Here is a 13,211-nt window from a genome sequence, read left to right as displayed (position 1 = left end):
CCTTTATACTCTTAAAATTATTGAAGAATTCAAATAACTTTTATTTATATGGAAGAAATAGATAGATGATGATAGATAGATAATTTACATTAGAAATTTACACTAAGAATTTATTAAAACACAATAATAAGAAGTACACATTCCTTTGGACTCAGAGCAATGATATCATCGCTCATCACGTAGCTTCTAGAAAACTCCTCTATACACTAATGACACAATGAGAGTAAAAAACAAAAAACAAGTTAAAATTATGATTAAAATAGGTTTGATCTCCCTGATTCCCTGAAAGGATCTGAGTCCCCTGGGGTCCGAGATCACGCTGAGAATTAGTGTTTTAACCCCAGGTTTAAGCAATAATTTTCTCCAAAACCAGACTGTGGTATGGCCGGTGAATGACCTTCACCATCTGCCTCTAAGCTCCCTTTACTGTGTCAAGGCCAACATCTGCCAAGTGCTCCTGGACCGGCCACGCCAGCGTGAACCCCTCCTGTAAATGCACTCAGTGCTCAAGCCGCTTGGCAGGTGCTCGCGTTGTGTTTCTGTCTGGAACTACTTCCTTCTCCGCTTAAAGATTCCACTCTGGCTTCAGGGCTCTGCTGAAATGCCACCCTCCCCAGCCCCGGGCGGAACTGATCACTTTCCATGGGTAGCTCTTACCTCTATTTCATTACCCTCAGCTCCACTGTTGCCTTGTGAGTTGGTCACCTGGCTGCTTCCCCGTTTTTATTCCACAGTCCTGCGTGAGGACCTACCGAGCAATGAGCACCAGGAAGACACCCTGGACCTGCCCTTAAAGATTGAGTCTTGCCCTAGCTGGTTTGGCTCAGTGGATAGAGCCTCCGCCTGTGGACTGAAGGGTCCTGAGTTCATTCCAGTCAAGGGCACATGCCTGGGTTGGGGACTCAATCCCCAGTAGAGGGCATGCAGGAGGCAGCCAATCAATGATTCTATCTCATCATTGATGTTTCTATCTCTCTCTCTCTCTCCCTTCCTCTCTGAAATAAATAGAGTCTCCTTCAGTCCTGGCTCCTGGTATTTCTTCAAAACTGTTTTATTTGCTTTGTCTAATTACTCTGAAGTGACAAATATCACTGGTTTATGGGACTGTGGGTGATATTGTTTTCTTTTTCTTGACTGCCAATACATTTTCATAATTAAAAAATGGAATACAGCAAAAAAGTGTTTCTTTAAAGCTTAGCAGCTAATAGGAAGCACTTATATATGTGGTACACAGCTCATGTGCTTTATATGTGTATCAATGCTTTTAATTATTTATGCGATTAACAGTGAAAATAAAGAGGTGTGCACACGGAATTGTACAGTGATTCTCCCTACATCATATACCACATGCGCATATTCTATCCTTGCCTAAAACTCGCATATATTTGTTATCTTGGCTTTATCTCCTGTCCCAAGTAGAAAATTCCAGAACTCCTTTGGGTCCTATTTCCTGAATTCCTCAGGGAATACGGCTCATCTTATGGCCAGGCAATGCAGGATCTTAGCATCTAAGCACAAGCCTCGCGGTTTAACTTTGCAGATCTCAATTAGCATAATGTTCTCCTGGAAACAAACACATCGCTCAGCGGCCACCGGGGAGCCGAATTAACCGGTTGCCTTCATAAAGTTCAGTAAAACATTTACGGGGGAACATTTCCCCCAGATGGAATTCAAAATGGATTGTCGCGTAAGGGATTTTTATCTCCTAGAATAACCAGGAAACAGAATGTTTGAAGTAGTGACATGACACACTGCTCATTACTAACAAAGAGCTTTCCGCCCCCTGCACAAGATCTGAACTACTCCTGTCTGCCTGACTGCAGAGGCTTCTGCGGAGGGAAGGAAAGAATGAGCTGGAGTTCTTGTTTAATTGGCCCAAAGCTGGATACGGGGCTCCTGCTGTGCTGTTACAATAGGGCCTGCAGTGATCCTGGCAGGAGATGGGTGCCCGCTCCCTCCCCAATACCCCCAGGCCTGCCCCTCCTGCTCACTGAGAAGGCTCTGCCCAGGGGAGCCGGCTTGGTCATTGACATGCAGGTAGCACTCCCATGAGCAAAGGCTGCAGAGCGTCATTAAAGTGGTGGGGAGACAAACAACACTCAAGCTGCATAGCAAGTGGCACCGCATTTAACTGAATCATTTTATTATGAATACATTCCGGGCTGCCACTGCGAGCCACTGGTGTAAAATATGCCGGCAAAATGGTTCCCTGCTAATTACATTGCATGCATATTTCAGAGCTTTCCATGGGGATACAGGAAGATGGTGTTTGTAAAGGAAAATGCTCCAGCCAGGTTTACCTGCGTTTGCCATCGGGGCTCAAGCCAGCAGGTAACAAAGGTGAGTTCGATCCTGTAATGTTGTGTTTGTGTGAGCTGGAATATTGTCACTCCTTATAATTCTGTCAGTGCTGCTGTGGTCACTGGCTGAAAATGAAACCATCTTCAAACCCACCTGAACACACAGTATTGCAGAAAGCACATGCCTATTAAATTCCTTGCCACGTTTTTTGTTTTTTCTATATTCGTCCTCAGTGACCTTAGATGGAATTAAGGAAATAGCCTCTGGATATGGAGCTAGTTGGGAGGGTGAAAGAACAGCATCCTTACCTGCCTCAAGACCGAATGGTAAAGAACACAAGTGACGGCGCTCTTGTGGCTTTTCACCCTCGTGCTGGCTTCCCGCTCCATGGCCAACAGTGCCAGCTGGTGATTACATGAGATGAAAAGTCGACCGTGGGCTTCATCAAAGTGGAAGAGGCATCTGAAGTCCTGGCTTTGGGGGAAAGAACACGCTATCCTCTGGATGGACAGCTGGTGCTGAATATCCCAGAGTCTCAAAACCTGGATGGAAGGTGATAAAGTCACAGGGAAAAGTCAAGAACAATTCTAATTCTTGAGCCACATTTTTTTCTGCTTCATCCTCGACCTCAGGTGGTTGTTCTCTCCAGAGTGTTATAGTTGATCACACTTCTGTCATAGCACATGTTGTTCTTCCCTCATCCATCTAAATACTCCATCAGCTGCAATCATCTCCTCTAGGGAAGGGGTTGTGTTTTGTCCTGGTCCCTGGAACAGTGCCTGGTATTTAGCAGGTGACTGTGGTAGGCAGAGATGTCCCTCAGAATGATCCTCAGGGATGTCCCTATCTTATCCCTGGAAGGTGTGACGATGCTATCTAACACAGGGAAGGGGATTTCGCAGATGTGATAAATCAAGGACGTTGAGATGGAAAGCTTATCCTCGATGACTTGGGTGAGTCCAATATAATCACAGGGAGATCCCAGTGATGGAATGTAATAAGGACTCAACCTACTGCTGCTGGCTTTGAAGGTGCAGGAGGGAGCCCCCAGCCAAGGAAGCTGGAAATGGCAATGAAGTGAAAGGGCAAGGACTACGCCCTCCATCTTACCCTGTGCTAACATCTTGATTTTAGCCCCGTGAGACCCATGCTGGAATTCTAACTTACAGAACAGAAAATAATTTTGTATTGTTTCAAGCCAAGTTTGAGGTGATTTGTCACAGTAGCAATAGAAAATTAATAATCTCTCTCTCTCTCTCTCTCTCTCTCTCTCTCTCTCTCTCTCTCTCTTTTAAATGACATTGAAACGTGGGTTTCATGGTGCAGACTTCTTCTAATGGGTCCTTGTCTGACAAAAGATGAAGGATAAATTCGTGGACTAACAGCTTTCTTTAATAAAAAACGTGGAAGTTTATTGGAAGCATATACAAACTCCATCTGGGCAGGGGTGTCCCCAAAAGGGACTCCTGGGAAGGGGCACCCAAAAGGAAAAAGTCTGCTCTCTCTCTAATGGAAAAAAAACTAAATCCAAAAATCTAAAATCTGTCTCGTGTCTCTTTGTCTCTGGTTTATACATGCTGTAGATTTTTGTCTGAATCTGACCTGTTCTAATTGGACCCTTCCTCAATTTAGGACCCCTCATTGGTCACTCTGCTACATAGTATCAGTTTCAAAGCTCAAAGCCCACATGGTGCCCCCACCCTCTCCCCTTATCTTGCAACATTCCTCTACCAGCGGTTCTCAACCTGTGGGTCAGGAGGTGTGTCACAGGGGTAGACTTCTTCTAATGTGTCCTTGTCTGACAAAAGATGAAGGATAAATTCATGGACTAACAGCTTTCTTTAATAAAAAACGTGGAAGTTTATTGGAAGCATATACAAACTCCATCTGGGCAGGGGTGCCCCAAAAGGGACCCCTGGGAAGGGGCACCCAAAAGGAAAAGTCTGCTCTCTCTCTAATGGAAAAAAAATCTAAATCCAAAAATCTAAAATCTGTCTCGTGTCTCTTTGTCTCTGATTTATATATGCTGTAGTTTTTTGTCTGACTCTGACCCTTTCTAATTGGACCCTTCCTCAATTTAGGACCCCTCATTGGTCACTCTGCTACATAGTATCAGTTTCAAAGCTCAAAGCCCACATGGTGCCCCCACCCTCTCCCCTTATCTTGCAACATTCCTCTACCAGCGGTTCTCAACCTGTGGGTCGCGACCCCTTTGGGAGTCGAATGACCCTTTCACAGGGGTCGCCTAAGACCATCGGAAAACACACATATAATTACATATTGTTTTTGTGATTAATCACCATGCTTTAATTATGTTCAATTTGTAACAATGAAATTGGGGGTCACCACAACATGAGGAACTGTATTAAAGGGTTGCGGCATTAGGAAGGTTGAGAACCACTGCGTATGAAAATGTTTCCCTCTTCTTGTGGCTTTTCTTTATCCTCTGTGAATGTATGTCTTCCTCCCCTCTTATCCTGTGGCATTTCTCTATCCTCTCTACAAGTAAGATAAGCATTTTTGTGTCTCCCCCCAAAAATGCCCTCATATATGCATTCCTTTTCCATGGACCCTTTTTTATTCTTAAAACTCCCTGTCCTGTCTCTAAAATTCCTTTCAGGTCCTTTCAATATCAAGTTCAAATAATCTATAAATATTAGACTCTTACTCACGCACAGTCATAACACAAAGATAATGTGCAGGTAGAACAAGACTAACACAGGAAAAAATAAAAAAACAGAAAGAGTAGCTTTGCAGGTACAAGTGTTGCCACTATGAGTTGTGGTGAGAACTAATACAGGCAAGTGACATAAACTGAGTCCGAATGAAGACAAAGAAAAACCCATCCAAAGGGGACTAGCAGACCAGCTCTAGGGCCAGACCTCTTGGTTTCTAACCTTGGCTCTGTCCCTTACATAGGGTGACCTCCAGCAAGTGTCTTTGTCTCTGAGTTTTTGATGGGCCTCCCTCATCTGAGGCTGTGAGGATAAATGAGAGCCCATGTCAAGCATTTAGCATCACAACCAGCATGGAATGTGTTCAGTAATTGTTCTTTTATTATTACACTAGAGGCCTGGTGCATGAATTTTGTGCATGGGAGGGGTCCCTCAGCCCAGCCTGCGCCCTCTCCCAATCCGGGACCCCTCAGGTAGGGTCCCTAGGCCTGGCCAGCAATCAGGGCCTATTGGGGTTTTTCTTCCTCCGGCTGTTGGCAGCTGGCCCCGCCCCCGCTGCTGCCACTGCTTGCCATCTGTGTGGCGCTGCCGCCCCTCCCTTGCCCCGAGTCGCCTCCCTCTACAGGCGACAGGCATGGGGTGTGATCACTTGGCTGGCCTGGGCCTCTCTCATCAAGGCAATCGCTGTGTAGAGGGTGACCTGGGCCTCCCTCTGCGGGGCGATCATGGGGCAATGGCAGGGCCCCCTGACCAATCGCATTACACCCACCTTGGCTGGTCTGGCGCTAGTGCATGTCATAGCATGGTTATCCGGAAGGTCATCCGGACAGTCATTCTGCTGTTCGGTCATTTGATCAATTTGCATATTATGCTTTTATGATTATAGATTTATTTGATCATTTTTCATTGTGTAAATATTAGAACCTGAGAATGAAAAAGGTTCTTCCAAATAACACTTTTATCCAATGGGAAGATTACCATCTATTAAAAATGGTCTCTGGTCTGACTGGCATGGCTATGGTTGAGCATCGACCTATGAACCAGGAGGTCACAGTTCAATTCCAGGTCAGGGCACATGCCCAGGTTGTGGGCTTGATCCCCAGTGTGGGGCGTGCAGGAGGCAGCCAATCAATGATTATCATCATTGATGTCGTTATCTCCCACTCCTTCTCTGAAATCAATAAAAATATTTTTAAATAAATAAATAAAATGGTCTCTGTTTAAATAAGTGTTTATTATTCCATAAAGAAGGAAGTCTTGTAGTTCTTAACCTATTTTAAATTGTAAACTCCTTTAAAAAAATCTGTTGAAAATAACAGTTGGACCCCTCCCCCTAAATGCATATACCCATAAAAGGACACAACTTTCCATGTCACTTTGGGAGTACATGGATACACACACCTCCCATACAGATCCCAGGAATCACAGGACAGGAATTTCTGCAGTAATTAAATATGTCCACCAAAGACGTCCTCCTCTAGCTCCTGATTCCAGCCTGCCCTCTTTTCTCCCATCTGCATACACCTCTCCTTCTGCCTCTTATCTGGGTTAAATGATCCCAGTTCCTTCAACCACCACGTTATCAGTGTTCAGATCCCACTCCACCCTGGCAGCCTCTCTATTCTCTCACTTTGTCTTTGTTCCACTTTCTCTCCAGGGGAGGATGCTCATCCAGACGCTCTTTACTTTTAAAAACCAAAGTAGGATATGGCCATGGTATAAAATCCAATGGCACTGACAGACTTTTTTTTTCCCAGCCCCGGCCTCTCAACCTCAAGTAACACTCCTCTGAGACAGCTTTCTTTGTCTTTTTGGGGGTCTGGTTTTCTCCATGACACCAAATAATGACAGTATGTGTATGTGTGTGCGTGTATAGGTAGCATATTCGCATCACTCACATATCTAATGACTCTCTCCTCTGAAAAAAGAGGCGTTATTAACATTCCTTTTCTCTCTTTCTCTTCCCATTTCTATCAATCTAAACATTTTATTCTTCAGTCCTATTGGTTATCATAATTTAAAAAATGTACTTAGACATTAATTAATGCACTATAGATTTAAAACTACCTGTTGACTCACAGATACATAATATGAACACCTTAGGATCCTCAAGAATTTGTTTTAAGCAATGTGCTCAGAATTGAGTTAATATTGCAGGCGGCTCTCACCACCCTTACAGTTACTATGACTTCTCTAAAGCAGCCTATTTTTTTCATTAGCTGATTAAATTACTCCATCATGTATTTCACTTACCTTGAGATCCTAATCAAGTAAAATGCTAGATTTTATTATGATGAACAAATAATCAGATGAGATGTCTTCCATCCTATCTTCAAAAATCTGGTATCTTAAGCTAAAAATAGCATTTTTCCTAGTCTTGATTCAGAGTTACAATGTGACAATATAATTTGGATCATAATTCAATTATATTGATAATTTCTTCTTAATTTGTTCACATATCCCATGGGACATAGTAGAGGTTCAATAAATGTACTACTTAAATTTATTGAAGGTTGTAGCTCACCTAATAACTATATTTTTATACAGCTATATTCTTGGACTTGTCTACGACAAGTCCAAGAATATAGCACTCCCATAAAAAAAAAGAACTTGCCTCACTTCTACATGGTTATTCAACTAATTACAGATCTCATACACTCTACAATGATATTTATGAGAATTTTTCAAATATCTTGCAGAAATAATTATGCTTGAGGTATACAGTAACCCCTCCATCTACCAACACTTATAACAAACTTAAACAGACCTAATCAATCCTTAAACATCATTGCCAATTCTTCTTCCTCTGAGAATATACAGGGTAGGACAAAAAAGTAGGTTTATAATTGTTTATATTGAAAATAATACAATAATTAATAAGTAATAATACAAAAATAGACTCTTATATTTTAGTTACTCGCAACTGTAAACCTACTTTTGTCCCACCCTGTATAAATATAAAGTAAGTTGGGTTTTCTTGGCAGGATTTTTTTATTAAATAACTCATTCTGATTCTTAAAAATTACTAAATTATTTTTATTTAAAATATTCTGGTAGCTCTTCAGAAAATGTTTATCCTCAGAAATATAGATTCTACAAGAAACAAGACTTGCAAATAGAGTTTAATGTGTCCTAAATATAAATAGAATTGATAAACTATTTTTAGAATGTTAAATCCATAGGATTAGACATATCTAGGTCATTCTCAAACACTCATATTACTTATGATAGTCTTGCCTTCATTGTCCAAAATTCTGTCTTATTTAGTATGAACCCTGTTCTAAAATATAAAAATTAACTTCATGTCAGAATAATTATCTGAGGCATAGTTGAGTATAGATTAACAATAACTCAACAGTATTAATGGACTGTAGTTCCCCCAGATTCATTTTCACTGTGTTGTTCAAGTAATTTATATTGGCTTTTAATATTTTGTTGACATTTAGTCATATAAATTAAATAAAAATCTTAAATAGATGATCAATAACCTTTCTAGTCTATGATGAGTTACTTCTTGCTATTAGATATATTTTTATCAGATTGTGTATATTCATTAGTTTTTCTCAAAATAAATATTATTGTTTTGATTTCCCTATAACTGGAGAACTCCCTCAATTAATGATCCTACCAAGACCACCTTGTCTTTAATTCTTTAATTTTTCTCTCTGCTGAGAATCAAAGCAACAGCATTGATAAGCTGCCATCAATGTATATAACAGTGTTCCAGCATTTTCCTAGAAATCACCTCATGATATGTGCCCCCCCCATAAGTTTTCAACCACACTCAGTACCAGTGGTTCTTAATCTTGACATCAGAAACACCCAAGGTGCTTTAGAAATTGCCTATGCTTGTGCCCTTTTCCCAGGCCAATTAAATTATAATCTCTGAGCATGGGGATCAGGCATTAGTATTTCTTTTTTAATTTCCTAAGTATTTCCTTTGTAGTATACCTTAACTTCTCTACTTGGTTTTCAGGACAATGCTAATCTCCTTGAACGAGAAACCTTACTCTCAGCTTAATCAGTAATATTATGTGGCTTGGCTTTAAACCAGATAACTGTACTTCCCTTCTTTCTTAATTAGTCTATATCCTTTTAATCATGAAAAAAATCTTACATTAATGGAGTTTTATTAATCCAGTCCTTTGACAAAATGTCACTTAGATATCTAGTTAATGTTTCTGAATCTCTTCTTTTACGTTCAAGTTGACTCTTGGAAAAGAATGAGTCCCTAGCTTAGAAAGGACAATATTTAATGTCAATTTCTATTCCAGATATCCTAAGGAAGTTTTCTTTATTCTTAGGAGTAAAAATAAATAAATTGACAAAGACCTAAGTTTAAAAATTACAATTAAATAATTGTGTGTGTTTTTAATATTTTTCACAAATTTTCAACTAAACTATACTATTTCTAGTTATAGCATGATAACTAAGAACTTGTGGTGTTTGTCCAGACTTACTAAGTGAAGTCCTGAAAATGCCATATTTGAAGTCTCCCTATTTCATCTCTATTTTATATTAGGAAGAATAAGTATTTAAGCTTATGATTTTATATCAAGGTAAAATTTAGCTATTCACATAAGAATGATGACATTTTTTTCTGCTTAATCTTTATCTTTTTTCAACTATTAGCTGTTTAATAATGCAGGATTATGAAAGCAAATATTGTATTACCTATATGAACTAGAACTAGAAACCAGTTTATTGAGACTCCAGACACCCAGATCCTAGTTTTAAACTACTCAGGTTTTTCAACTTGGCTATGTGATGTTACCTCTCACCATTTACCAAATGGTCCCTGCTAGCTCTGAAGTTTTGCCAATTTAGTCTAGAATGTACTGAAATTACCTGGCTCATTATCTAAAGATTCAAAAATAATAATAATTCGAACAAACTCAAGGAGGTGTGTCAGGAAAACTGGACTAAAGAAACGGACATTACCGTGTTCTTAGTCTCGTTCTGCTGAAGAACCCCTCCCTGCTCCCGGCCAGAGATGGGCAGAGTCATCTCACATGGGCTTAATGAGACTATCTATATCAGGGGTCCTCAAACTTTTTAAACAGGGGGCCAGTTCACTGTCCCTCAGACTGTTGGAGGGCCGGACTATAGTTTAAAAAAAAAACTATGACCAAATTCCTATGCACACTGCACATATCTTATTTTGAAGTAAAAAAACAAAACGGGAACAAATACAATATTTGTATTTGCATGTGGCCCGCGGGCCATAGTTTGAGGCCCCCTGATCTATATAATAAAAGCCTAAGTGACCATTTCAACTGAATGACCAGAATGACCGGTAGCTATGATGCGCACTGACCACTAGAGGCAGATGCTCAACGCAGGAGCTGCCCCACAGGGGGAGTGCCCCTCAGCCAGAAGCCGGGCTCACGGCTGGCGAGTGCAGGGGCAGTGGCGAGAGCCTCTCCCACCTCCACAGCAGCTCTAAGGAGCAGCAGGCCGAGCGGTAAGGAGCAGCCAGCAGGTGGGCAGTACGGAGCAAGGGCTCCTGGACTGTGAGAGGGAACAGACCAGGCTGAGAGACACCCCCCCCCACTCCAGTGCACGGATTTCATGCACCAGGCCTCTAGTAATAATATAAGAGTGAGGGGAAAGTAGAAGGCAGACTCAGATGACTCTATGGAGTCATCAAACATTTACTACTAACTCCTGCCATTCTGCAGGAAATGGATATAAAATGACAATAAAAAGGAGAGAATATATATCACTAGGGGATTTTGAGAACAACAGTGCAGCAGCTCAGGTTTCCAGGGGTAATCCACAGAAATGGATAGCCTACGTGCAGATAATGGATAACAGGAAGTGAGAGCATTGGTTTTCCTGAATACACCTTTATGTATTAACAAGTCCATTTATTTAGAATTTGAGCCTTTGGATAATCCACAAAAGCATAATCAGTGACTAGATATTAACCACAAATTAAAATCTTCTCTTGTGCTATTCATTTTTAAATTGTTACCATAACCATTCTTCTTCTCTCTTTTTTTTTCATTCTTTTTAACAAAAATGAGAGAAGACATACAGCTGTAGGACTCAGATTTTTATGATGTGTTTGTTTGTGGATTCTGACATTGACATTGAAAAACTCAAAATGTTTTCTAACACTATGTATTGTTCTGCAGAAATCGCATTGATTTCCCAGTTCAAATTTGGCAATACATCTAACTAATGTCAACATTTCATTTTAGGTGCTTTCTTTCTTAGAATAAAAGTTCATTGGGGGAATTTTAAATTTTCAATCAAATTGATTTTTCCATTCTCATTACTCACACAATACTGGGGGGAAAAACGAAATTTTTGCTTGTCTTTAAAAAGATTTCTAACTTTGCTTTTCAAAGATCACAGTTCCTCTTTTATTTTACAAAGTAAATTTTAACACTTGAAGTTTCTTTTTTAAGCTCTTAAAATTTATACTAACCACAGCTTTGAAGGAAATAAATAAAAAAACAGGTAGAACAAAGGAACTCTGGTTCGAGTATGACTGCAGAGTAGGTTTCTGTAGGGGGCCTTCCTGCTTCAAAGAAACACAACTCTGAATAAAACATAACTGCTGCCTTGCTGGGCCTTCAGGGAATGGGGACAAGCTCCACTGTTCTAAAAGAAGAAAGAGACGAAATGAAACAAACTCAAGATGGAGACAGCGAACGGGAGGCACAAAAGCAGAGAGGACAACCAGGCGCCTACGCCTTGGACCAGCAGCAAGATGGGGCACTGAGGCAAGAGGCTGTTCAATTAAACTGGATGATGGAAAAGGAGAATGCAGTAGCCTCAGGACAGAGTTTTCCTCATTTCCACTATCAAAACAATATAAATCTCCTCTGAGCAAAGCATCTTCCATTTAGTTCCTCCGAATGCCCATAGTTTAGCAACAGCAAAGAACAAAGTAACAATAAAAGATAAGCAGCCCGGCCGGTGTCGCTCAGTGGTTGAGCATCGACCCATGAACCAAAAGATCACCAGGTCCATTCCTGGTCAGGGCACATGGCCAGGTTGCAGGCTTGATCCCCAGTAGGGAGTGTGCAGGAGGCAGCAAATTGATGATGTTTCTCTCTCTTCGATATTTCTATCTCTCTATCCCTCTCCCTTTCCTCTCTCTAAAAATCAATAAAAACATATTTTTTTTTACAGAAGATAACCAAATATAAAAGGTAAGAAGTCACCCTGATGGAGAATCACCAGAATAGCAACTCTCAGCTTTTGAATCACCAAGGACTCCAGACATTGAAATTATCAGATAAGGATGTAAAATAATAATATGAAATTAAAAAGCTAAAAGTCAAAATTCCAAAAAATGAACAATGAAAGACTATTCACAATTGCCAAGCAGTTTTGAAATTATTTTTAAGAAACGATGATAAAATTAAAAACTCAGTGTATGGGTTATAATGAGAGTGGGCACACCCCCATTAGAAACACCCCTTTTAAAGTTAAGAATATATATATAAGGGTGTTTTCTAAAATATGGAGGGAAAACCTAAACAAAGAATAGGAAACAAATTTGTGCATAATTTTTTTCTGAAAAACAGTTAAAAGAATGAATAGTGGGTAAATACAGAATGTGCTTTCTCAATATTTTAAAGATGTCAAAATATCAAACTCAATGAAATTCCAATTCAAATCCTAATATGGTTTTTATGGAACATAAATATTGACCCTAAAATTTATTTGGAAGAATAAAATGCCAGACAATAGTTAAAATTAAAAAAAGAAAAACATAAAAAGTAAGAGTTGCCCTACCATGTATCAAAATGTACAGTAAAGCTATGCTAGTTAAACAGTGGTAAGTTAGTGTAGGAAAAGACATGTAAACTGATGGAACAAATAAAGCATCTAGAAAAAAATTCATGCATATACAGTACTTCAAATGATGAAAATAATAGCATTTCAAACCAATGAGAGAAATTATTTAAAAAATAATCTTGGATATCCATTTGTAGAAAATAAAAACTTCACACAAAAATAAACAACAAAGTTAAGTGCAAAAAAATTCTACAGCATAAAAAGTATTAGTAGAAAATAAAACAGAGAATTTTTATAAGTATAGGTGTGGAAGGCATTCCTAAGCTAGATACACAGTCCCTAGCCATAAAGAAAATAATTTCTTAAGACTCAATTTTATAAAAATTAAAAATATTTTAATGAGAAAAATGATATAAACAAGGTAAAGGATATAAGCATGAAAGACATATTGCATCCTATAAATAAGAATAACCAAAA

General features: G+C 39.7%; 1 protein-coding gene across 1 annotated transcript in view; it reads right to left on the bottom strand.

The window, feature by feature from the left end:
• Window positions 1-13,211, bottom strand: part of WDR49 (WD repeat domain 49) — a 98,960-nt gene that overhangs the window by 78,126 nt on the left and 7,623 nt on the right. Inside the window, exon 4 of the mRNA XM_006088898.1 lies at window positions 2,610-2,843. Within this exon, the coding sequence (XP_006088960.1) occupies window positions 2,610-2,843 (234 nt within the window). The remainder of the gene's footprint in view (window positions 1-2,609; window positions 2,844-13,211) is intronic.

Source organism: Myotis lucifugus, unplaced genomic scaffold, assembly GCF_000147115.1.
Source record: "Myotis lucifugus unplaced genomic scaffold, Myoluc2.0 scaffold_53, whole genome shotgun sequence".
NCBI classification, from domain to species: Eukaryota; Metazoa; Chordata; class Mammalia; order Chiroptera; family Vespertilionidae; genus Myotis; species Myotis lucifugus.
The sequence above is the reverse complement of the archived record's forward strand: the minus strand, read 5'-3'. Positions and strand labels throughout refer to the sequence as shown.